General features: G+C 32.2%; 1 protein-coding gene across 1 annotated transcript; it reads left to right on the forward strand.

The window, feature by feature from the left end:
- The first annotated feature begins 836 nt into the window (after nucleotides 1-836).
- Nucleotides 837-26,595, forward strand: LOC148617288 (poly [ADP-ribose] polymerase 2-like). The gene is made up of 18 exons (XM_088584887.1): nucleotides 837-959; nucleotides 5,352-5,524; nucleotides 7,537-7,660; nucleotides 8,839-9,045; nucleotides 9,277-9,477; nucleotides 10,960-11,075; nucleotides 11,866-12,038; nucleotides 16,025-16,127; nucleotides 17,110-17,184; nucleotides 17,826-17,910; nucleotides 18,589-18,727; nucleotides 19,574-19,637; nucleotides 19,916-20,047; nucleotides 21,453-21,577; nucleotides 21,829-21,928; nucleotides 23,428-23,526; nucleotides 24,098-24,222; nucleotides 24,500-26,595. Exons 1-18 carry the CDS (start codon nucleotides 938-940, stop codon nucleotides 24,651-24,653), a joined length of 2,217 nt encoding a protein of 738 aa, XP_088441013.1. The 5' UTR covers nucleotides 837-937; the 3' UTR covers nucleotides 24,654-26,595.
- Nucleotides 26,596-26,873: the final 278 nt, after the last annotated feature.

Consider the following 26,873-nt stretch of genomic DNA (forward strand, 5'->3'; position numbering starts at 1 on the left):
GCGTTTAAACACACGCTGCGAGCGTTTGACTGTAGGATTTGTAAGTCTCGTTCTAGTTTCAGTTTCCCTTCCGGAATTTCAGGTGTAGAACGTATTGAAATCCGAAGACCGATATGCATTTTAGTGTTTACTTCCGGGAAATTCAAACACTGTTTCACAATGCAAAATCTTCTATATTTATGCTATTCTAAACATTTTTATAACTTGATCATTGCCATTTTTAATCAGTAATTTTACCCAAAAAATGATACTTCGCTTTTAATATTGAACTCGATGCTACGTTAATGACGAATCTCCATACGTTTGGATGGTAGACTAGGACCCATTCTTACGAAACCACGGAGTCACGTGACGAGACTTACATAACCTATTGTAAGTTTAAACACACGCTGGGAGCGTTCGTTTAATGAAACAATAGAAGGGTTCGTTTATCATGGTTTTGGCAATGTGTGCATTCGGAAAATCCTAACGTCTCAACGGAGTTGAAGTCAGCCTCATAAGAGTGAAGGAAAATAGTGCACATTTTTTCCGATTTTTCCTTCAGGAAAATTTTTGAACCCCAGGCTGGGACTATATTTTACTTATAATGATATTTATTCTAAGCCCCAGGTTAGGATTTGTCACTGGAATTGAAGTGTGTATTGAAAGTATTAGATGTAGATCAGTCAGAGACCTATAATTACAGGTCTACGGTTCAGTCAAATGATTTGAATTAAAATTATTATTAAAAAGACATTTTGGTATTAATAAGAATTCTTTGTCAAACAGGGACTAAAAATGACTGGTTAATTGAAAGGTCTTCAAATTTTCGTTCCGTAAAATCACGATTTGCAAATCGTAAAATTTGGTTAACTTATCGTAAGCTTTCAAAACAGAAACTCTCTGTGTCATCAAAAATAAGAAATTTGTGAACAATCTGAAATTTGAAGTGAGCAGAATGCCAAGAAGAAAGAAACCTGGTAAAATATGAGTGTCCGAGTTGAACAAATAATTTTCGTTGAGTGTCAAAATATCATCAAAATTTTATGGCATGCTTTTGGCTGTTTCAGTGTTTGGCTTTTTTCGGATTGCACGGCCACCGGCTCTTGACAGTCTTATATCTGTCAATGAGCTGTTGGTTACTGTTATTTGTATTCATTTTTATATTAACCGACCAGTGATAGAGTCAAAGTTGCCTTTGAAGTTGATGGCAGATAACCATTTACTATAAATACATGCCATGGCTTCTTCAATACTAAAACTGCATTTGATTCTTCATTTTTGCTAAGGTGTTAACATTTAAAACTCACGGGAGGGAGGTCTTCCTCTCATTTTATTTCTTCAATACAGGGAATTTTGATGTAGCTTACATCAATTTGCAAATGTCTAGCTTTTAATTTATTCAATCTTGTACAATTTTTTAGTAATAACACTATAGCAGTATAGGGTCTTTGCAAGACTATTTTCCACCAGCATGTGAAATTGATAATGAAAAAAAAGACAAAAAAAAGGACACATACCGTGAGTGCTTAATTACTTCAGAGCTCTAATTTGCATATATGTTTGAAAATACCATAATGCAGAGTGACATTATGCCCATACTAATGAAAATTAGGAAGTAAGTAAAACATTTAGTTTTATTCTCTCCAAGAGTTTTTACCCCAATTTACTTATTCCCTTTTTATTTGTTTAGGGCCAGGTATGATAATGACCCTATTTGGCCCCCGTTATATGAGAAAAAAGTTCAAAGTGAATGACAAAAATATGGTATGCACTGTTAATGGATGATTAATTTATTTCAATATGGTTTTAAATTTTCAGCTTTAAGAATGCCTAAAATCTGCCAGAATTAACAAAAAAGGAGAAAATGCCAGTTTTTGTTTGAAATTTTTACATTTTCAAAGGTCTCTGCCAACTTGATCCAGGGATATCTCAACTGAATTGGACTTGCATCAAAGTGGCATTAGAAATACAATGTACAATGTAATAAACAGTAATTTTCAGTCAAGTTCAGTGTTCCAGGATTACTATTTCCTGTTACCCATGGAAAGTACTTTTTAGGGTTGGTAAAGTTTAAAAGAGGTACTAGCTATCCATGGGCAAGTAAAATTTGCCTGTAGTTTTTTTTTCTCTTGGACTGAAATCACTCCAGTTTATCAGGAATAGATCCTGAATTCTTTTTTAAGAAAGTTTCACAAATGAATTTATGTGTTTTTACTCACGATTTGACAACATTACTTTTTTCATTATCATTATTTTGGCGCTTGTAATAACGCATCTGAATGATAGCAATCATTATTATTATAATATTAAATCATAAATGGAATACAACAGCCCGGATTCATATTTTCATGTATATTTTACAATCAAAAAGGTTGTATTTAGTTAAGCATGGTAAGTACAAAAACAATATTCTACCTCAAGTACTTAGATTTGTATGCTATTCTTGGAAGTTTTTTCGACTCTGGAATTAGTGACAGAATATGAATTTAGGTTACAGACCACCAATTCAACCAATGGGCATTTGGAACATACGCAAAAATAGTCCCACGCAGAAATTACCCCTGTTCCTCATAGTGCTGTGAAAAAAGTTCTTCTCATTTTATTTTAAAAATTTAAACTGTTTCTGAAAGGAAAAACATTTCTGTGCATTTTATAGGTACATTTTGCTAGTTGTGATGTGAAGCCTAATCTTCATAATGATTTCTAAATGTACCCCTATCTTGTGAAAACACTGGGATTTCCCATGCTATTTATAGACACTTCAGTTCCGGTGCCCAGTACTGCACTGCAAGTCTGCTAACCCCATATGCCATTCTGAGGATTGTGAGCTGACATATGTAGAATCATGCTAATATATAGTCCTCTGCAGGTTAAAGTTAAGGTAAAGTCCAGAGAAGCCATTGAATATTGTGAAATTAGCATAGAAGCCTATGGGAAGTGGAATTAATGGTTTCTAGCCTGAAGGTGTTAGTACAGCCACTACAGGAAATGGCTCCTATTTTATAATACAAGTTTATTTGGTTAGAAAATTCAAATGATTTGAAATGAACTGGAAGACAAATTAACTTTTGAGTGTTAATTCAATTTGTTCATGAATTAAATTAAATAAAAAGATACCATTAAGTATCAAAACTATGGTTTACATGTACTTCACCTCTTAATACAAGGACTTGACTCTTATTTGTGTTCATAACACAAACAAAAGCACTAACCTTCAAAATATCAAGGAAAGTTACCTTATGACTGGGAAAGTAGATTTTGAGTAATGACTTTCGCTTGGAAAGTTGACCTAACAAAAAAATCCTAGAACAATGATGTTAGCAGAGGCTCTCATAAATTGCAAAAATATTCCAAAAAAGTGCACAATATCGGCGTATTCAATAAAAAAAATCCGCAGGTTTGCCAAATTTGGGACATCATATTTTCAATCATTGAGTTAATGTGGTTGTTCATGCTTAATCATTCATTTTACATTCTAAACAGCTGGAAAAAAACATCTCCAGTTTAAATTTTCTAATTTCCAGTCATGCAGGGGGCCAAATATTGGCCTTTTTGAACATAGTATTTTGTGATCCCGAAAACACGTCCATGTCTTAATGCTCTGAATTTTTACCCACTGTTTATCTATAAATTTGCTTGTGTAATAAAATCATGTGACCATTTTGACCAGTAAACTTTTCATTTTTAAATGGATCTAAATTAGCAGTGTTAAATCAAAGTTCATTTTTTAAGTCAGTACTGAAATTATGAGTGGACGAAGTCGCTAACAATATTAGTGATTTCTTGTACTCGTAATTTCAGTACTTTATATTCACATAATTATACATTTATACTCTTTGTTATGTATTGAAGTTGCCTCACTTATTTAAATTTCCTTTATCCTCATCTCAATCCTTAAAAATCTTAATTTAGATTTACAGAAAATACAGAAAAAAACTGAACATAGTTAAAACAATTGAAAGAAAAATTATCATTGATTTTGATATTGGCCAGCCACATATTTTGTACATATCAAGAATAATGACAATTCACTATGTTAAAATTTAACATAAAACATGTCTACAATTTGTCTTTAACATGGTAATGTCCGTTAAACCATTTATTAAGACTTATCTAGGGTGAACAAATTCACATGTCATCAGTATTTGACACATTTCTTGGATGTCAGTGTAGTGTGAATATAAAAAAAACAATCATATGCAATAGTATTTGTCAACCTATGTAGAAGAAACTATAAAAGACTTAAAGCAATCAGCCTCAAACAGAAAAAAAATATTTGATACATGTATGCTAAATAATGAAATATTACAATAGTTCTGTTAGGTGATCAAAAACCCATATTACATTTTTGTACCATACTAGTCATCTTAAGTAGGTTGACCTAATGTAGGGGACATAATTCTTACAAATCATTGGAACGTTTGTAGTCTGCATTTTACATCAATCTTATGTAAGCATCAAAGTAATTTGGACTGATTTCATTCTGTTTCAAATGAAAGCTTGATAGGCTTTGGTGAAATTGAATATGATACAAACACATCCCTAATTTCAAGAATAATGTCCCTTACCCTAGGTCTGCCTCCTGATATCATCTATGAACAGTGTTATTCTTGACAGGATAACTCCAGTGTAGTTTCATGTCTCCATTGTAATTTCATACTGGAAGTAGAATTTGTGATATTTTTTTTTCATACATTAGAACATCAGAATACAAATTGATTTTTTTTTAAGCAAACTGTGATTTTGATCCAAAATTGATGCATGTAACTTCTGATGAGCTTTTATGCCTCCCTCTTCTGCCAGGACTACCCATTATCACCTTAGCTTTACTACAATTTGTGGTGATAAACACCAATATAGATTTGGTATGACAGAAGATAATTTTGAAAGCTAGAGGCTATAAGCTCCTGTCAGAAAATGGCAACAGAAGTTGAAGGGAACTTGTAGTGAAATATCAGGATTACAGATCTACTTGTATGACACACCTGCAATGTACATGTATGTTTGAAATCAACAATAATAATTTCGTATGGAAAATATACCATGTGTTGTGTTATTTTGGTGGGTGTAAAATTTTGCAATTTTGAAGCAAAAAATATATACAATTTTGGCGGATTCTTAGTGGTGCACTAAGTGAAAAAAAAAAACAGTTACATGTTATACTTTGCTGAATTTATTTTGGTGTTTTTTGACAGACTGCTAAAATACACCAAAGTAAGCATCCCACCGAAATTTCTTGCTGCATGGTAGTTTCTATCCAATATATTTAGCACATTTATATGTTGTATAACAAATTGCACCATTGAAATTCTGAAAGAGGGATTGAATATATGAAATGAAAAATTGAAATTATACTTTTGCAATTTAAGCTACTGATGAGGGGATTGGTGATGGAGCTCCCACAAAGAAGTCCAAGTTGGGCTGTCAGATTGATGGTGTTACTGTAAGATGGGAATGGGAAGGAGATAAATCAACATGGACTCAATACTCTGATGATAAAAATGAAAATCTAGTGGATGCCTTTACATCAAAGAAACCTTCAGTAAGTTATTATATTACAGTGTGGGAAATCACCACTCGCCAGCTCGCCAAATACGAGTAGATATGTGATTTGGCAAGTTCTCATTAGCTTACACTCGTCAATTTGGCGACCGTCATTTGATTGGCAAGTTCCAAGAAAAGTTAACCAGCCAACAGATTATGAAGTAAAACATACCTTAACATCATACATTCAAAATATGTTCCCTACCTTTTAAGAAGTTTAGCTTGAATATGTACAATTTTATTGACTTGTAAAGCAATGTTTACGATCTGCCGTTTCAATTCCCAATAAACGGGATGTGCCAAAACCTATGTGACGGTTCTGATCTATTATTATTCAAACGAAATTATCTTGGTAATTTAAGATTTCTACCTTGCAAATTAGTTGTTTATTGTCAAAAAAAAAATGAAAAAGAAGTAAATGATCAACATTTTCTTGTTTCATAATGATGAATCTGTTGAAATATAATTTTATTTTTAAAATATGAGTTAAAAAATGTAGTACTTATTTGGTTATATGAAAAACTTCAATGGGAAGGAATATTCAAAAATGGAAAAGTTTTTGATAATTTTAAAAGTAAATGAACAGATAGTTGAAGAAAGAAAAAGAAAGATAGAAAGGAGACAAATTCAAATCCAGGAGAAAACAGATGATAATACAGAAAAAAAAAATTTGGCTTGTTGAATTTCTATTTGGCTAGCAAGATCAATATTCCACTAGCCAGAATGGCAATTTGGGAAAAAAATGGTTTTCCACACTGGATTAGTATGATGTTTTAGTATATAGAATGGTCTATGGAGTTCAAATTAATGTTGGTCAGAGGTATGGAAACCTTTCATTTCTTACCTAGGATCAGATATTTCATTTACTTAGGTCTGGAACCTTCAACAAATTGGTTTTCCGTGAGTGGACCTTATTTGATAAATTCAAGAAAGTCAAGGAATTTTCTCTCTTTAAAGTAAATTTGAACCTGTAAATATGATTGTTTTTGGGTTTTTTTTATCCTTTAGGATCAAAATACCTTATTTTGCCAGTTCATGCCTGAAACTTTCATACTGTTTCTGAACACTACACAAAAATATAGTCCAAGTTTAATTCCTTTTATGTCATTCAATATATCTTTTAAACCTGTAAATATGTTTCTGGCAATTATTCCGCTCAATAATATTCTGTTGTTTCTGCAAATGAAATTAAGATGTAGTCTTCAAATGAACTGAAGATTTGAGGGACTCCTGTTTTATCTTGAAAGATGTTTAGTAATAAATAAGCACTTAGGGAATGAAGTTCTTGCAATATTGTGTAAAGAAGCATTAAATGTGTAAAGCATGTTCCATTTAATACAATTATCAGTCAAAATCTTCATCCTATCATTAATATTTCATGATTATTTAACAGGAAGTGAAAAGCAGTGATTTTAACCTAGTAAAATTAAATGGAAAATTCAAATTGAGAAAAAGTATCTAGTTTTGAAAATCTGATATTGATCAAGGAAATTATTTTCTTAAGCTGAAATTGGTTTTATTTGAGAATAATTACAGTGTAGTAGGATTTTACTCTGTTGAAATACTTTTGAATGTGATTGCAAATTAAATTTTGGACAGTTAAAAACATTGGGAAAAAGATAAAATCGAACAAAATTTGTGAATGTGTGTGAACTTGGGACTGTTTATCTATCGATTACAGTTTACTTCAGAAATCAGTACTATTGATTGACATTCAGTTAAAATATATTAATGAAAATAGTTCTAAATAATATGGGAATTCAAATGTATGAATATAGTTTATTATACATCATGTAATCTTCAGGATTTTGTTCATGCTACAATTTTCTCAAGAATGAAAAAAAAAACAAGTGCTAACAGTACTTTGATTATTTTTGGGTGGTAGAACATCTGAATAGATTAAAAAAAAACTTTTTTATTGGTAATATTTTAGTTGTTCATTTTGTCTTAATACAATAAAAGTGTGCAAACCTTATTTTTTGCAAAACCATTTTGATTTTTATTCTTTAGATGACCTTTGATGTGACAGGTGGTGCTAGCCTAGAGGTCATCTTTGATAAAATGGTTCAGAAAAACAGTAAAACAGGATGGTCCAGGAGAGTAAGATTGGCTGTTAAAGAGGATGGTAGTGATGGTTTGTACATTGTTACTATATGTCTGAACTGAAACTGTGTCGCCATAGATTTGAAATAGTGCTCTGCTGATTTGCATGGCAAAATTTCCTAAGAATGTTATTGCTAAAGGTGTTGAAGGAAGAGCAGAAGAATGAACTGAAAAACCAATTTGTCCCACTTTTAGGACATTATGTATCACTGTTGTCTGTCTGCATATAGATTTGTCTTTGTTGTACATTTTTCTCAGTGGTTAAATTTGAGAGACATTCATCAGAAGGTTTTAAGGAGGTTGACTTAGGGTAAGGGACACAACTCTTACAAATCATTGGAATATTTGTATTCAACATTTTACATCAATCTCATGTAAGCATCAATGTAACTCGGACTGATTCCATTCTGTTTCAAATGAAATATTGATAGGCTTTGGTGAAATTGAATATAATACAAACATATCACTGATTTTAAGAGTTGTATCCCGTACCCTAGGTCTACCTCCTTAAATGTCGTACAAAGCTTCGGCATAATTTGTAATCTGTATGCAGCTTTGATTTTCATCACACATTCACTTATTGTTTATACAGCTGAAAATCATAATTTTATTGTAATAGTGTGGTGTACATTTTGGAGAAAAAACTTAGAAACTGTTCATGAAAATTATTTGAAATTTAGTCAATAGTATGTAATTTAGCATTGTTGATTGTATCTTGTGTATGACCATTGTTTCAATCAAGTATATTTTTTTCTGTTCACAAATGTGTAAGAATCATCAGCCATGTGGGATGTCTGCATTCTATGGAAACATTTCTTTTTGTTCATTATTGGTTTGAATGTTTCAGAAAAATATCACTGAAGAAAGTTTGCCAATTACCAGAATATGAAGTTTGATAAATAACATTTTAGATTGTTGATTTGGAGGTTATTTTAAAGCTCTGCAAAATAAATGAACCAATTGTTACAAATTTAAGATGAGAAAAAAAAGATCAAGAAAAAAAATATTCAGATAGTGAAAATTCTTAAGGATCTGCTGATAATGAGGTTAATAGAGTTAACCTTTGAATGTGGAATGGCCCAACTCATGGGAGACTGGTCCCTTCATGACTTGTCAGATAAAACAGTAAAAAAAGCCTTGCACTTATCAGTACTTTCTCCAATAAAAAAAATAAATCTAAAACTATTTGTGTGTACTTAATATTTGCAGATTACTTTGTCTGGCAGTGGGAGGATGAGAAAGGGAAATGGAACCCATACAATGCCCAGTTATCTGTGGATTTAGAAAATGCAAAGGATTCAGGAAAAACAGTTAGCTTTGTGGTTGCACAACGATCTTATGACATAGATCTGTTTAAGAAGAAACAAATCAATACTGTTACAAATGTGGCTCGCAGAATTGAGAGATGTCAGTCAGGTAAAACAAAAGACAGTTAAAAAAATGTTAATCAAAAACAGCTTATTAGGTGAAAAGCATTCATCAAATTTAATTTGATGCTTACATGAGATTGATGTAAAATGCTGAATACATATGTTCCAATGATTTGTAAGAGTTGTGTCCCTTACCATTTGTCTACCTCCTTAAAACAACTAAAATTATAGCCTAACCTTCCCCTTAACATTTAATATTTAATGTTATGACAAACAGATGCAGTTGAACCAATTGATTCCCCAAAGAAAGCACCGCCAAAGAAAGTATCTGGTCGTGGAGATGCTGTAAAAGTTAAGACTGAACCTGAAGACGAACCAACCACGTCAAAATCAGCGGGCAAAGCTGGTAAGGCAAAGAGTGGTGGTAAAAAAGGAAAATCAGGAGCTGAGGAAAATGGTTCAGAAGGAAAAGAAATAGGTAGGAAATGGTTATTTACAGCAAATTGAACTACAAGGTATACATTTCATTGTTAAATAAGATTTGAAATTGTTTTATTTGATAATTGGAAATGAGGAGTTCAATTTTTGTCGAAAATAAAGTTATTAAACTCATTGAAAACCATTAAAAACCCAACCTGGTTTGCTGTATTTTAGGGAATTGAGATATTAACAAGTGTTTGCATATAAAGCTTTGTGTCATAGATCCATGTGCTAGACCAATTTCTACAGTAATTTATTCTTTTGTATGAAAAATTGAAAAGACCGAAGCAGTCATATGATTTCTTTGGTCAAACAAAAAAAAAAATATAGATTCTCAGGCCACTTAAAAAAGAAATGTTGCAGGAAGGCAGCATTTTTATGGTCAGAAGCAAATAGATGATTTCTTTCTGTGAAATATTTCATGATTATACTGCTCTTGCTGATAAATATTTATTATACAGTTCAGAAAACCAGGATGTGGAGGAAATGTTGTGTATGATACTCCATAGCTTCAAAATCTTCCTAGAGAAACAATTTTGCACAATATTGGTGGCCATCTTTTAATCTACATGTATATCAAATAACTGTAACTGCTGAAGCATTTTGATCCTTCCGACAAATTTATAAAACAAAACCATTTTCCAGACTGATCAGATTATAACTTTTATGCTCCTGCAACATTCAGTTGGCGGTCATATTGTTTTACTCCTGTCCGTCCATCTGTAATTCTGTCCATCTGTCCCATTCAGGGTATATAGTTATTTTGCTTAAATCCTCCTACAGTATTTAAGGTACAAAGTTAATACTTTGTAAAATGATTATATATGGATTGAAGGTGTGCATATTTTCATTTTTTTCATTTCTATCAATATTTGACATTTTCATGGATAGTTTCCCTTAGGCATTTTGTCACCATTTTGAGGGAATAGGGTACATGTCTATTCTGGATATCTCCTTCTACATGAATTTCTATTTAAGAAAGATAGTAAATAATTTGGAATAATCATGGTTATAAACAATTAGTGGAAGATCCTGCACACAAGATTGGATCAACATTAGATTGAGTGTTTGTTCCTGTAGATCAATGCTATCAAGACATCTTAAACTTCTTTCTCAATACGTCAGAAAATACATGCAGGGGCATCCAGTATGTCTCTCAGACACAACACTCTTCTCAATCTTCTCATTAATGAATTTTGACAACCATACATTATGCTGTAGCTGTGTAAATATGGAGTTCAGGATATCCCTTTGTCTATTTTAAAATTTTTTTGCCATGCAATAAAAATTGTGGATGGATGTAGGAGTGTTGTAGGGATGCAATGGTACCTGAGAACCTTGACTATTTTTTTTTATAGTTTTATTGCTTTTAGGGGTAGTAGTTTACTTACTTTATAACTGTGGCCTTTTAGTACCAAAAATTAGTTTTCCATTAAATAAATATAATACTTGAACAGTTATGTATTTTTTTTTATTTTAGTGAAGACAGTTGTTATTAAAGGAAAGGCACCAGTTGACTCAGAATGTACCCAACTCCTTGGAAAGGCCCATGTGTTTTATGAAGGCAAAGATATATATGACTGTATGCTGAATCAGGTACATTTATCTTAAGGCTTACAACTTTCCGTTTTTGCCTGCACTGCAAACAATGAAGGCATGTCTAGGTGCCATTCAGCTCTGTATGTCATGCTTACGGTGAGGACCTATATTGTGTAATCTGCAACTCAAAAAGTGTTGAACCAAAATTATTCAAATTTGTACATGTTGAAGATGTGCACCTATCATGAACAAATTTTACTCTTATTGAGTTTAATTTTTTACCAATAGCCACTTTTTTAACAGAATATGCTGCCATAAGTACATACTTCATTTAACTTTGCATAGTATTCACGACTTCACACATCAATTGATAATTCATGCTGACAAACATATGATAGTGACACAGGTCCAGACATGTTACGGGTCGTGTTGAATAATATTGTTTTGCATGAAAGTATTTGTAAATTGTTATAGAATGTGCACTTCCCAAAAAATATATGCCCAGCATTAAGTCTAAATCAAGGTCAATCATACCTTTTAACCTGTTTCATGTGGGAGAATGCAATGTTTTATGTAAAATTAATTTATTTCATATTTTTAACAGAAAATATAGTAGTTTTAACCAAATACCTCCCCCAAATCTGACATTTTATGTGGGAGGTTTTAAATGTTTCATTGATTTTGTGGGAGTCTCCCCACTAATGGAGGAGTGTTAACAGGTATGTTAATAAAGAGATGTATAAAGCTTTTGAAATAGTGTCCATTCTTTTCCCAACTGTTTAGGGTTTAACATTTCTTCTGTAGAGCATTTTATGACTTTTCTTATTTTTTTAACATATTTTTGTAGACCAATGTTGGGAACAACAACAACAAGTATTTTATCATACAACTTTTAGAAGAAGACAGTAAGAAATCTTACCATGTCTGGTTCAGATGGGGTCGTGTTGGGTACAAAGGTCAAAACAATCTGATTCCCTGTGGAACTAACTTGGATGCAGCTAAAAATCAGTTCTGTAAAAAGTAGGTAGATACTATATCATTTCTTAATGAAGGGTAATGGTTAAAAGTAAAGTCTGTATAACAAATGATAATATCGGGGTAAAATCGGGAGAGTTGGAAACCACTACAATGGCGCAGACTTGGTACAGGCATTTCGGATAGGAATAGTGATGATCATTTGGGGTTTTATGGTCATGACTACATGTATCCTTATGGATCTCGTACGACCGCCCCTTACAGGGACTTTATTAGTAGATATCTGTTAGTAGTTGGAGGTAGCGGAGACCAGCCTTCAGGATACCTGACCTAAAACTGCTCTGTTGACGCTACTCAAAGACCCAACGTGGGTCCGAGAGTGTTTCCCCACTCTTAGGGTGCACTATACAGTTACATTAAGGCACACTGTTTCACACACCAAGTTACCCCCATCAAATTTTGTAAAACTTAAAATAAAAGGTTGAATTTCGGTGGATAAATTGTATAAATGTAGTTAAGCATTTATACATAGCCAGATGTAATATATGTAACAGTAAACAGGTGTGATTTAAATGAAGAATGGTATCTGGAACATTTCAGTCCCCTGCCATGTTAAGTTCTCTCTTCATCATCTGATGACTGATTTTCAAAATACCTTATTTCACACGAACTTTTGGAACTAAAATTGTGAGAGAATGAATCAAAAAAGGTCTTTTTTTTTCCCTTTTTCCACCTACTCCATGCACGCTTTCATCCTGTGGTAGTGTCTAAGTGCCTGATATTTTATAAAACATAGTATTTGGCTGTTAGTTTTGGAAAGGTACCCCTGATTTGTACTAAAACTCAGTAAATTTTTTTCAGTATGTTACCATGGCTACTGGATTTTATAACAATAATCACTAAATTACTTATAAATGACTTGAGTCTCATCACACTAAGGATTTAAAAAATATGCACTTTTTTTATGATAAAACAATTGAAATTTCTGTGCGGACTGCCTCAAAACAGCTTTATTTCAACAAAATGAGACCAAATTTTCAGAAATGTTCTAACCGTATTGGACTACCTTAACTATTTGGAAGTACATCAACACGTAGAGTGGATAGGAATGGTTGGTTAAACCAGGTTTTATAGCAAGCTTTCATTTCATCAATTTACTATTTCCTGTATATTCCAACACTAATGGGCAGCATAGAATTGCCACTGATCAAAATCATTAAAATCAGTAGTCAAAAGAGTGCAGAAGATATAAACAATTAATAAGTGAAAAAAAAGGAGTTAAATACAATTAAAATTAAGTAAATGCAAGTAATTCAGAGGGTTTTGAAAGTTAGCTAAACTATATCTGTTTTATGTAGAAATCAAGTTAACTGAAAATTTGGGAATTATTATATGCATTAATAACTGCGATTTTGTCAATTTAGTTATAAAAGCCATTTTAATTCTTATGATTTTGAGAAAAAATCTCCCAGTAGATAGGTTAATATCTCCTTAACGGGAATGTTATTATTATTATTATTATTATTATTGTGATTTTAAGAAAGTCACATCTTTCTTAGCAATAAAAACATGACGATACTGTACACTATTTGATTATGATTTATTTTGTTACGAGTACATGTAGAATGTTATTTGAATTAAAGTTTTGTTGTGGAAGTAAAATAAAAGTTCATTCAAAAGGAAGGACCTTCAGAACTAATTTAAAATACATCGTACATATGTTAAACTGTGAAGGTGTCATTTTATGATTAGAAATGTCACATTACTGTAAATCAACTATTTTTCTCAATCAAAACCAAGAAAAATAAGTCAGTGCAAATAAGTTTTTATACCCTGCCACACCTTGTGGCGAGGCATTGTGTGATACCCTCTGAAAATTGTGTGCCATTCACCCTTCTGTCCGTTGCTGATGGTAACTGTATATACTCGAGTGTAAGTCGATCCACGTATAAGTCAGAACCCCCTTCTCAGACCAAAAATTCTGGAATCTAGCCTTGACCTGCTTATTAAGTCAGACTGAACTTGGACTGAATTTTTACAGGTACAACAATCAGTGAAATTGTAAGGAAGGACACAATTTTTGGTGGAAAATGTGAAGAATGATAATGTGTTTTTGTTTTGTTTTGTTTTTTTTTTTTGCTGCAGATGTTTTTACATCCAGGACATACGTTGTGTGCGATCAACATAAACACGTGTATGTTTTTTTGTTTTGTTTTTTAAATCAAATTGCTTTGTACATATTTGAAATGATTTACATAATAAATATAACTCGCCATTTGAGTTGTCATCATTCTTCAATGTTTACCCCTGACCCAAGCAAGCATGACCACCATTTTTAAGATAATTTGTTTTTACAACTAATGACGAGATTAGAATAACTAAAAACTAAGATCTGTGAAGAACAATTTTTTAACGGAAATTTGGACACCTATTGAGATCAAAGGATTTTAATAAATTAATTATCCATTAATGTGATTAAAGGCTTGATTGCTCATTAATGTTGTAACACCTTTTTACCCGGTAATCATCTTTCATTGTTTTCTTTTCAATCAAGTACGTCAAGACGGTTCTCTTTGATATATACACCATACCTATGATAGTTATATTGTTACAAAATTACCAATAAAGATAATGTTAACGTCTTTTTATTACAATTTAAAGTTAAATTTGAATTATTTCTTAGCATTGCTAATATTACTTATAGACTACGGTACATCGCTTAGTCATGTATCATGCCATCTTTTTGGTATTTGGATATATTCAACAACCATGTGACATGCAAGTGAAAATAACCAACACAAGATGCTATGCAGGAAATACAAATTTTATAAAAGATAGTTTAGTTGTAAGGCATAATAAAAATAAAACTGCAAATATTCATTTATTTCATCACTTTATAAGTGTACACAACAATAACAAATATGACATTCAGGTCGGCTTTTACAATACACAAGTACAGCGACGATTTGACTGTTAAAGGTAGGTGTCATTTTCGTGTCAATAAATTGATTCTCCCACTTGCTGCCGACTACAATTTTTAACCCATGGCCAAGATCTCACTTATAAGTTGGAACCCCTCTTAGCAACTCAAAATTTACTCCCAAAAATCTGACTTGTACGCGAGTATATATGGTACCATATTATAACTTGAGAATGTATTAATTATTATTTTTTTTATAATGTTGCTCAGTTGTTAAAAACAATAAAATACAGCTTAAGTTCAATTGTTGGGGGTGCCTTTCCAAAACTAACAGCTAAATACATGTTTGTACTATGTTTTATAAATTATTAGGTACTTATACAATACCACAGGATGAAAGCATGAATGGAGTAGGTGGAAAAAGGGTCAAATTAATAAGACCCTTTTCGATTCATTCTCTCACAATTTTAGTTTCAAAAGTTCATGCGAATTAAGATATTTTGAAAATCAACCATCTGATGCTGAAGAGAGAAATTACTACAGCAGGGGACTGAAATGTTCCGGATACCATTCTTCATTTAAATTACACTTAAGACTGGGTACTAAAAGGCTTGTTTTGACTTTCTTTTCTGCATTGCAATACTTTTTTGCACAGAAAAAGTTGGTTCGGTTATCCATTTTATTTATTATATAAAATATTAAGAAATCACAATTTTTAATTAAAAGTGTTTAGAATAGCACATATTGCAAGAGGATACAAAAATACCTATGACATCGCATTTGAAAAGTTGAAACTTCAGAAAATTTGGTTGTTAAGGACTTATTTGCACTAAACAATTAGATTTCTTAACAAACTAAATTTTCTTACTCAGTACACCTTAATTTCAGTTAGGCCATTTTCAACATTTTTCACCATTATGTGGCTGGGTATCAGTTAATGCTCCAAAAAAACCCAAATATGTATTATGGAGTGCATGTTAAAGAACGTGAATCCTGACATGCAAATATAAGTGTGTTTACCGTATCCAGGAATGCTTAGATGTTGTATTATATACATTCTATTCCTCATGGGTATGTAATGGTTAAAATGAATCTGCTTTCGTCATTGTAGATTTTCTGACAAGACAAAGAATGATTGGTCCAATAGGAACAAATTTGTACATGTCCATGGAAAATATGATATGTTGGCTATGGATTATGGCGATGATAAACAGGTAAAGGCTTTAGTATGGAAATATGATATGTTGGCTATGGATTATGGTGATGATAAATATGTAAAGGCTATAGTAGGAATAAAGCTGGGTTTGTTGAATTGAACAAACATTCTAGCCCAGAAATGTGTGAAGTATCTGCCATAGGGCATTAAACCATAATCAATCAATCAATCAAACATTTATCACATGTTCATGGTTTACGTAGGTGAAGTTGACATGAGGTTTAATGGCGATAAGATGGTAAAGTTTTGTCTATGGTATCACATGGAATGAAAACTTATTTAGTATAAAAATGTCTAGTATCATAAATAAGATGCTAATGCTGTGAATGAATTGCATCAATGAATTACTAACATACTTGAGTGGCATGCTTTCATGACAGGTCAGTTGAAGAAATGAAACACAGAATACTTGGAAAGTGATAGTATTATTAGTTTTATCAGTCAGTCAGACTTCTATACAGTAGGAACATTTTAGAGTTATTAGACTAATCTTAAAGAAGGATAGTTTTCCCATATTACCACAATAATTTAAAACTTATCCAATGTCAAATAAGTAGTCACTATTCAAGTTCAGAGCAGTATCAAGCTTGAATGTTGTGTCCATATTTACTCCAACTGCTCAGGTGTGGACCTATACAGGCATATCAAGCTGCTCCAGCAAAGCTTTTGATTATTACTGCTGTTTTGAATGAAAGCATTAATAAATAGAATATAATATTAACCAGCGGTCATGAAGAAAATGTGCCTGGCATATAGTGTAAGTATTTGTTCATTGATTAAGGCCTTGCAGGCTTGAAACATTGTTCATACTTTCCCCTTTAGTTTATGGTTAAACTTTTGTTCTGTGAAGCATTTTCTTACTTTTTTTGTATTGAATATATGGTAATTTTAATCAGCCTTGATGTACAGTTTAAAAAAAATGTGTCTATCATTGGTTTAAAAATGAAAGGCTCACATCTAAGGTTGATTTTCATTTATAGAGTGAAGACCAAGTTGATGCCAAAGTAACAAGGCCTGTTAAGTATCCAGATTCTAAATTGGACAAAAGGTTACAGGTAAGATATAAGGTGTACATGTATAAAGAAAATGGTGTTAGAACTTGTTTCACATAATATTCTGGAAAAAAAACTAATCAGTGACCTTTGTGGTTAGTCGGTGGGAATTTATCTTGCATGATTTTGAAAGCATTATTCAAAGAGAAAAACCAGAGGATTTTGAAAAGGTCATTTGAACAGAAAGTAGAACGGAGTGTTGTTAGATCCTACTTGCAGTGACTGAATAGAACAACTGATAGGTCTAACTTTAATAAGAGGGTTTGCATGTCTGAATATGATACTTGGAATGTGTATGGCCAGATTTACTCACGGTCTTCATATAAATAAAAAATATAAAAAAAATATTTCAAACTTACAAGATAAAAAAATCATGCCAGTTACTGAGCAGTTGAATGTTCTTCCACAAATGGGAGGTTAAGAGGTTTCTTGTATATACATGTATCTATAACACTATTGTTTTTGTTTGTATTGAAGTTTTTCTACTTAAAAATGTATGCTTTTTTGCTTTCCAGACCTTTAAACACTTTGATAAAAATTGTTTAGGTACACAATATCTATAGATTGTAAGATTTGTTATACTTTTAACAGTTTAATGAATTATACTTAATATGATATGAAAAGAAAAAGTTACTTTATTTCAGACATTAATAGATTTGATATGTGATGTAAAATCCATGGAAGATGCAGTCAAAGAAATGAAGTATGATGCCAAAAAAGCTCCGCTTGGTAAGATTGTGTTTAAGTTGTGAAAACATAGATGCTAAAATAGATGATGTATCACCAAAGGAAGGCTGGAATTTATTTTGTGGTTTGTGAGTCTTGTGAGTTGAACTATTCAGGAATTAGGGACCAAAAAAAAAGGTCTGAAACAAACATTTTCATTATGTCCAGACTATAATTGAATTGATCTCTGAAATTGTACCTGTTGGTGCCATATCCCTGAAGGTATGCTTTAATTGATTTTTTAAGTTGTTAATTGAGCCACTTACGAATTAAGGTCCAAAAAAGGGGGACAATTAGATTTGTTCCAGTTCTCTTTCTGTTTAAATTTTAAATTGCAGTCAAAATGCAGAGCTGTATCTAGCTTGAATGACCCCAAATACTCAGTGATGACTTCTGAGGTTATAATAGGTTGCAATCTGTGGAGCAGTTTGTTATTTTAGTGAATACACTTAAAAATGAAGTATGATTCTCAAGCAAGTTCTGTCTCCATTGTAATGCAAGGGTCATTAGTAAACCTGTGTTCTATGATTTCTTATTGCCAAATGAGTTCTTTTATGTAGAGATAAGACTTCTTAAAAAGATCTTTTAAAATGGTTTCTATTGAAACATATTTGTGTACAGAGAAAAATCTCACAAATGTATTTTTTGTTAATAACACTTATGTTAATTCTTACATTTTAGGCAAACTAACAACAGACCAAGTAAAAGCAGGTTATGCCTCATTGAAGAAGATTGAAACTTGTGTAAATAAGGCAGATTTTGGTCAAAAACTTGTTCAAGCCTGCAATGAATTCTACACTAGAATTCCACATACATTTGGGTAAGGATAATATCTGGTAAAACCAAGTATCGGGGTAAGATTCCACCAGTGCATTTGGTGCATCCCAATGTTTTCAGTTTCAATACGGAAGTCGATACCAGAACCATTTTTCTGATTCCAATCTGAATCCCCAATTAGCCTTATAATTGGTGATCAAAAATAGATAAATGGCAGCTAGAATACAAGTTTTTCAATCTAAAACTTTTTAATCTGTAGTGTGAAAACACTTCGATTTTCTTCAACTGTCAGAAAGGAAGTCTACTAATAACCTAAGGGTTGTTTTTCAAATGGTTGAAATTTTATAGAAGTAACACAAATGTGACCCTTCTGTGATAATGACATTACAAATTAGATCAGCAGCCATGAATGGAATAATTACATCTCTAACCATTAATGAGATCTTCAGAAGATCTGTTTTGAAAACAATCTACATGATTGACATTTATAAGTTAAATACTAAAGCATGTTGAATTTGACAGTTGCTAATTTTCTTGTATTTTGTTACTGGGTATCTATCTTTTTGCAGTTTCAAAATATGATTAGCATTATTAAGTGTGAAAAATCAGTTTGGATGGTAATATTTATCACATTTTTTTGGCCATTGCTGAAATAGCGAAAGTAAAACTAAAACTTTTCCAGTATCATTCCTTTTCAGTCATCCATTAAATTGATTAAGATACAGAAAAAAACAAGTGATTTTTGAAAAACAAATTGAAATAGAATGTGACTTTTTCAGCACCAACTTCTATCAATTTGATGATACTTGAGAACACCACCTGATGCTAAAATTATGGTAACTTTTACAAAAGATTTCCTCATATACAAATTGTTTTCTTATAATTTCAGGATGACTCAGCCACCACTAATTAGAACAAAAGAGGAAGTTAAATTAAAGATTCAGTTACTTGAGGTAACTTTTTTAATGGACCTGTGAAAAAATTTAGCACTTTATTAATATGAATTCATGTTGCGTCTCCATTTGATTTGGTAAACTAAGATCATCATGGTCTTGGTTTTTTGTTTATTTGTATGTAAGACATTCTAGTGTGAGAGTCGTAATCATGTTCTAGAGAGTAGAGCATTTTTCTTTGACCAACACTATGTGTGATGAAATGGGATAAATTGTAATGTACTACAATTCACTTATGCAGAAGCAATACAATTCAGATCAAGTTTTTATATTTTTAGGCTTTGAGCGACATAGAGATAGCAATCAAGGTGTTGAAACAAGGAGATATGTCTGACAATCCCATAGATAGACATTATCAGGCTCTTAACTGTGATATGGTTCCTGTTGATAAGTCTACTAATGAATATAAGGTAACATAAAATATTCTGTCATACAATGAAACCTGTTTAAACCCCCCCCTCAAAACAAAAAAAAATTAAAAAATCAAAAAATCAACCCCAAAAAAATCAAAAGAATGTACTTCTGGGACAAAGACAAGACATGGAAAACAGACATACACAACAAATGATGTATAATAACCAAAATAATACAAGTAACAAAAGAAAATGAGCAACTCGAGACTCCACTTAAAACTGGGTGCATGGACCAGGTGCACTGGAAGGGTAAGTGCCCTCTGCTTTTCTAGAAATACCCACCGAGTTGCTCATTAAAAGAGTTCAAAAGAGGTTTTGTTAAAACAGGTCACTTAAAAATATTGCAATTTCTTCATTTTTGGTTTTGTGTGATTTGCAAGGTCTAGAAAAAACATTTATGCATTTTAAATTAAATTCTAAAACGCAATTTTTAATTTTTTTTAAAAAATCATAATGTTAATTTGGGAAATTGTTGTGATTTTGTCATTAAAATGTAAAATTTGTTTTGAATTCTTGTGATTTAAAATAAAAAATTCTGTTTTGATGGAACATCAACCTGCATTTATTTCTGAAATGGTAAAATTGTTTCAGTAAATATTAATCATGATTAATAGAACCATTTTGTTTTCAATAGTTTTCTGATAGGTGGAAAATGTAAAGAATGATACTTTTATAGGTTGAATTAGATGGTATCATTTTCTGACTTCTGTTTATGAATGGGAAACAATTAACAAATTTAGTCCTGTATACCCTACAGAAAATGCATGTATATCCATTTATTATATAGATAGCAGTGATTTATCAAATGTTCCCTGTGTTAAATAAATTGGGTAGTTCACACTAAATCAATTCTTCAATTTCACTCGTTAACTTTCTCCTGCCAAAATGTCACAACACAAATATTGATCTGCCCATCTTAAAATAAAAAAAAATTATTTTAAAAATAACATGAACGAGAAAATCTATTTGATAAATAGGATAATCAGTTAGTATCGTGAATAACCAAAATATAATTCTCGTGCCAAGATTACTTGAGTATTTAGTTCGTGCACTAAACAAGTTATCCACACTTGTTAAATCTAGGCATTCTTGGGCACTCATGATCATATTTTGATAACTCTCTCTTTCCAATTCATTACTCTGTCAGTAAACGCTGAAAGAATTTTTGTGTTAGGTTCCATAATTTAATAATCCTACCCTTGTCTGTTCATCTGTGACAGTTTTATCCAGGACTACATTCACAATCATTTGATATTTTGAGTGTCATATTGTTAGATTAAGTTTACAGACATATGTAACATCTTACTGTAGGTGCACTCTGTCTATATTTTAATCAATATGGTTGTAACAGTTTTGTCTGTCTCTACGTGTACTTGTCACAATAATATTTTTGTTTTTTCAGATTGTATCAGATTATCTACAGAACACCCATGCCGCAACACATAACCAATATAAACTAGAAATTGTCAGCCTGTTTGAGATGAAGAAACATGGAGAGGACAAAAACTTCAAAGATTTAGGCAATAGGTAAAAATCCCATTCAACTGCCTTGGTAGAAATATTTAACCTTGATTTCATACCAAAAAATAAAAATTATATTTATTTGCAATTATACTGTACAATATCCAGGGTTTTTGGTTTTAAAACTTTTAGATACAGCTAGAGTTCAGAAAGAATTTGATGTGAAGTGTTTGCCTGACATATTAAGTATCACAATCTACTAAAGATACATATTTAATTGATTAAACTATGGATACGATATATTTCTATATTTTCAGACAATTACTGTGGCACGGTTCTCGACTGACAAATTGGGTAGGGATCTTAAGTCAGGGATTAAGGATTGCCCCACCTGAGGCCCCAGTGACTGGTTACATGGTAAGTTAAAGGTGTAAATAGTTGAGAGGTAGATAAGCTGGGCATGGATCTGAAGTTGGGGATTAAGGATTGCCCCACCTGAGGCCCCAGTAACTGGTTAAATGGTAAGGTATAGGTGTAGATAGTTATTTACTAGTTTAGTTTGATACCAATTATGGGGCCATGGGTGGTGTTTATACATGTAACTAGTTAAACTTGGTAGTAATTCAGGAGTCATAGGTATTGTTTGTACATGTGGCTTGTGTAGCTGGATGTGGATCTTGATTCAGGGATTAAAGATTGCTCCATCTAAGGCCCAAGTGACTGGTTACATTGAAAGTTATAGGTGAAGGTTATTGCTTCATGTAGTTTGGCTTGGAAGGAATTTTGAGTTGGGGATTAAGGAATGCCCCCCACCTTAGGCTGCTGTGACTGTAATTGCTAGTTTAGTATAAGTTCTAATCAGGAATTCGGGATTGCACCTTCTAAGGCCCAAAGTAACTGAAACAACATTGGTGGTCATCTTGTAGCATGTTAGTTTCAATGACAAGCGGTCAAGGCTGGTTCCCTGGCCAATTCATTCCAAAGACTTTGAAATTTGGCAATCATTACTTCTCTGCCAGGCATGAGGCATATCAAAGTTAAAGAGATGACTGGTTTGTTTGGAGTCAGAGTGATATGTCCCTTGTATCTGAAAGCTGTAGTTGTTGTGAGGTAGCACACTGAAAGTCTGGCAAAGTGTGTTGGAATAGTAAAGACTGATCAAGTGTTTTCATTCTGAAGTGCATTAACTATCTGCTATAAGACTTTAAGTGAAAGTGTTTATAAGAATCAGGCAAAATGGGAAGAATCAGAAACATGCATGTCAAAACCCCACCAATCTGACAATATAATATCTTTCATGAGTACTTTCTCTATTTGAAAAGACCATTATTTGATCTCTGAATCACTGGCTTTGTGCAGAAATTTTTCAATAGAATCTTAGAAAAATGATGTTTATCTGCCCTCGAAATGTTCATTTTCAGTGCATTTCAATGAAATTGTATCTCAATGCACTATCGTGATATGGAAAATCTTGTCTGTTTTCCTTGATTCTGATGTTGCAAATGGTCAAATTACACTATCAAAATGATGGGTTTTTTCATACCATGTTTCACCTACTGCCTGATTCTTACAGGAACTGACACTTAAATCACATCAATAAATCCCAATCTGATTAGATGGTAGAACACAAATGTAGATTTTAGCTACATGTAGTTTGACTTGATGGGTTTCTTAAGGGGTGAAGGATTGGTACAACTTTGGTTCACTTGCAATTTTTGAAGTTTGATATTAGTTGTTTACATGTTGTAGAATATCACAGATTTATCTGGGAGGGAGCTCAGGGGTTAAGATCTTAGTAATTGATTTTATGGTAGATAATAGGACGGTATATAGTTTTTGCATCTTTCTACATACTTACAGCTTTCATATATTTTAAATTTATTACTAGAATTTACTAATGAAATTTTATATTTCAGTTTGGGAAAGGTGTTTATTTTGCTGACATGTCCAGTAAAAGTGCAAACTACTGTTTTGCATCCAGGTCTAAGAACATTGGCTGCATACTGCTGAGTGAGGTTAGTATACTTTAAACACTCTCCAATTTTGGGCACTGAAGCATTATACCCCAATTAAATGAGTGGGTGGTATATTGGTCTCACCTTGTCATTCCCTTTGCTGCCACAATTATCTTTGTTCCCAATGGATGGATTGATTTCAAATTTTGTATGTGGTTTCATATAGATGAGGACTACATTATAGGGGATTTTGGTCGATCTCCAACTTTCTGTATGAGTAAGGGTATGCCTAGAACAACATGACTTGCAACTTCAAAGATGTATTAAATGGTATTTGTTGGGTCTTTTAGTCTGTATAATAGTCTTAGTCAGTTCCTGTAAAGATCACTTGGCAGGTTTGAGAACATCTTTGCCCTGGTTAAGAGGATGAAAATGTACTGGGGTTGCACTTGTGCAAATCAGCTCATAGAATGATGAATTTTTCTCAAAATTGTTATATTGCAATGATTGTTTTTCTCTGTTTTGTCAAATTAAGATGTTTTGGGTTAAGATCAGGCCACTTAATACCTACCAAATAGCAATCTCTCTATTTCTGTATATATATTATTGCTTCATTCTGTCTATTTTCCAGGTGTCTTTGGGAACAACAAATGATTTACTAGCTGCAGATTATAAAGCTGATCAACTGCCGTCAGGAAAACATAGTGTAAAAGGATTGGGGTCGATTGGACCAGATCCTAAAATGACAAAAGCTTTGTAAGTTTCAGATCAATTATGTATTAAATTAATTTTCCCTGTGGACAGATAATACCCACGAAATCAACAACAGTATGTAATGCTTGTCATTTTATGAAAATGTTCAGATATGTTTACTTTACAGAATCCTTAAAAATTAACATGTTTACAATATATTTTGCATCTTTTGTTTGCTAGAAATCAAAGCTTTAGAACTCCATACCAAGTTGAAAATATGACTATGTAAGTCACTTTCTGCCATTTAACATTAATTACTGGTAATTGAACTTTTTTTCAGACCCTGTGGTACAATGGTTCCCTTGGGGAAGCCTGTGAAGACCAATGTAGTCAATCCATCAGGCTACACTCTCAACTATAATGAATACATAGTCTACAATACTCAGCAAATCAAGATGAAATATCTAATACAGGTTAAGTTTAACTTCAAATGAGCTACAGATGTCAGACTACTCTGTGATAGAGAGACCACTATGTTTGTGATAGGTCTTTTAAACAGTGACTAGCTTCTGTTACAGTACTGTTGATAGAGATTGTATGTGTTAACTAACTACACGTAGGACTTAGTAGATGTTCAAGTCAGTTATGTTTGTATGAAGTTAAGAGGTTGTAATGTTATTATAACTCCACTCGTAAGAATGGGAGTTATATTGCAATCACCACAGTTTGTCTGTCTGTTCCACTTTTCTGTAATAGTTCATCTTCTAATGGAGGGAATGCTTAGATATTTTGTATATTGCTTTTGCATGATGACTTGTACCATGTCTGTCGTTTCCAGGTTCGATAAAAAACAATTGAGTGGGGGCATTCTCAGTATGATGTAGCATCTTGTAGTTATAGCTTTGAATGAAGATAAGAAAAGTCAATATTTTCCTCTTGATCATGTTAGCATTAAACATGGTTTTCTACAATGTGACAGTCTTGTTTTAGTCTTTTTTTTAAACCAGGCAGATGTTTATAAAGAGTAATTCATGCATTTATCAATACCAAATATTTTTTATTGCAAATATTTCTGTAGGCCCCATAGAAACAGTATTGGGAAATATAAATGCAAATGAAGGTTGCCCACTGGAGATATTAAAACTTAAAATCTGGTTATGTTCTACTACAGAAAAAGTACAGGTAATTTCCTGCTAGAATTTTTACATTATAACCAGTCAAAAAATATTTCAAGATGCATAGGAAAACCAAAATATTTTTTGATTGGAAATTCTATAGTAGGCCTCATAGAAACTGTAATAAAAAATATTTCAAGATAAGTTGCAGATCCAAGGACATGAACATTGTTTTTTAGGACCTACCAAAGGTATTTGTGCAGTTTCATTGATTATCTTAAGATGTAATGAATCACCCCTTGCCTGGTTTTTAGGCAAAACTATACTAAAGTAGTGAGAGGTGAAAAAGATAATAAATGTATCACAGATGTTAATCCAAACAATTTTTATGAATGGAATCCCTTATCTTTTTCATGAGAAAGAATTACTGTTATAAAGGTATAAACTGGTTGCTTTGGTAGATGCAACTGATACAATTTTGCTTTAGCATGCTTTTGAAGAAATTTCTTGAGCCATTATTTTATACATGTCTGATATACATGTATTAAATGTTTACTCAATGAAATATTTACATTTTTCATTCATCTTGCGATAAAATTATCCACAATGGCAGTACTCTACTCGCACATTTTCATATTCAAAGACAAACACATGTATACATATAATTTTAGAGACATTTTGTGTGTATGTGGGGAAGGAGGGGGGGCATTACATTATGCTTGAAAAAAAAGATCATGTACTATTTTTCTCTGAGTTAATTGGATTTTTTTCAGATGTGTTTTTTTTTTTTTTTTTTTTTTTTTCGACTCTCAAAACAACTGTAGTAATCATGAATGAGTGTGTTATGTAAAGTTTAATGTCTCAGAAGTTTCATTTTTGTTTTACTACAGTGAGTAATATAGTTAACTTCAGATAATTAAGTTGGTTTTCCCTTGATTGAACAACTATGATGAAATGGTAGTGTAATAACTGGACAATCAAAAAGGATATTTCAACTTTCTCTCATTTCATAGATATTCTAATCTAATTTTGATAGAAAGTTTAAATCTCTGTCAATTGGCCAGTTATCAGATGATTGTCATTTATTTAAGGGAAGGGCTACTCTATTCCCTGAAGTTAACTATTTTACTCGCTGTAATTGTAGTTGTGTACAAATAAGAATATCATGCATATTTTAAGTTAAATGATACAGTAGATATTGGTTGTTACATGTTAGATTTGTATTTATTTTACTTTTAACATCTACATTGTTTTTGATCATTCAGTATTTGTGTATTTCACTTGTTAGCTTTATTTCTTAGTAGTAAAATATGTAATACTAGTTGTTGTTTATCTGTATCGTGGTCAAACTATAATTTATCTTATAGAATTGATGACAGAGTAACGATTTGATTTGAAGGGATGGTTTTTGTTTTGAAAGTTTAAGTTACTTTCATGTTGGGAAAATGGGGACCTTTAAAAGGATTCTTTAAAGGAAAAATTCTCTACCCCGGGACTTGACTCTTTATGAGCAACTCAGCTGGTGTTCCTAGAAAAGCAGAGGACTCTTACCCTATCTGTGCACCTGGTATATGCTCCCAGTTTTTAGTGGAGTTTTGA

The sequence above is a fragment of the Perna viridis genome, chromosome 5, assembly GCF_037379345.1.
Source record: "Perna viridis isolate PV_CMFRI_1.1 ecotype Kerala chromosome 5, ASM3737934v1, whole genome shotgun sequence".
Lineage (NCBI taxonomy): Eukaryota > Metazoa > Mollusca > Bivalvia > Mytilida > Mytilidae > Perna > Perna viridis.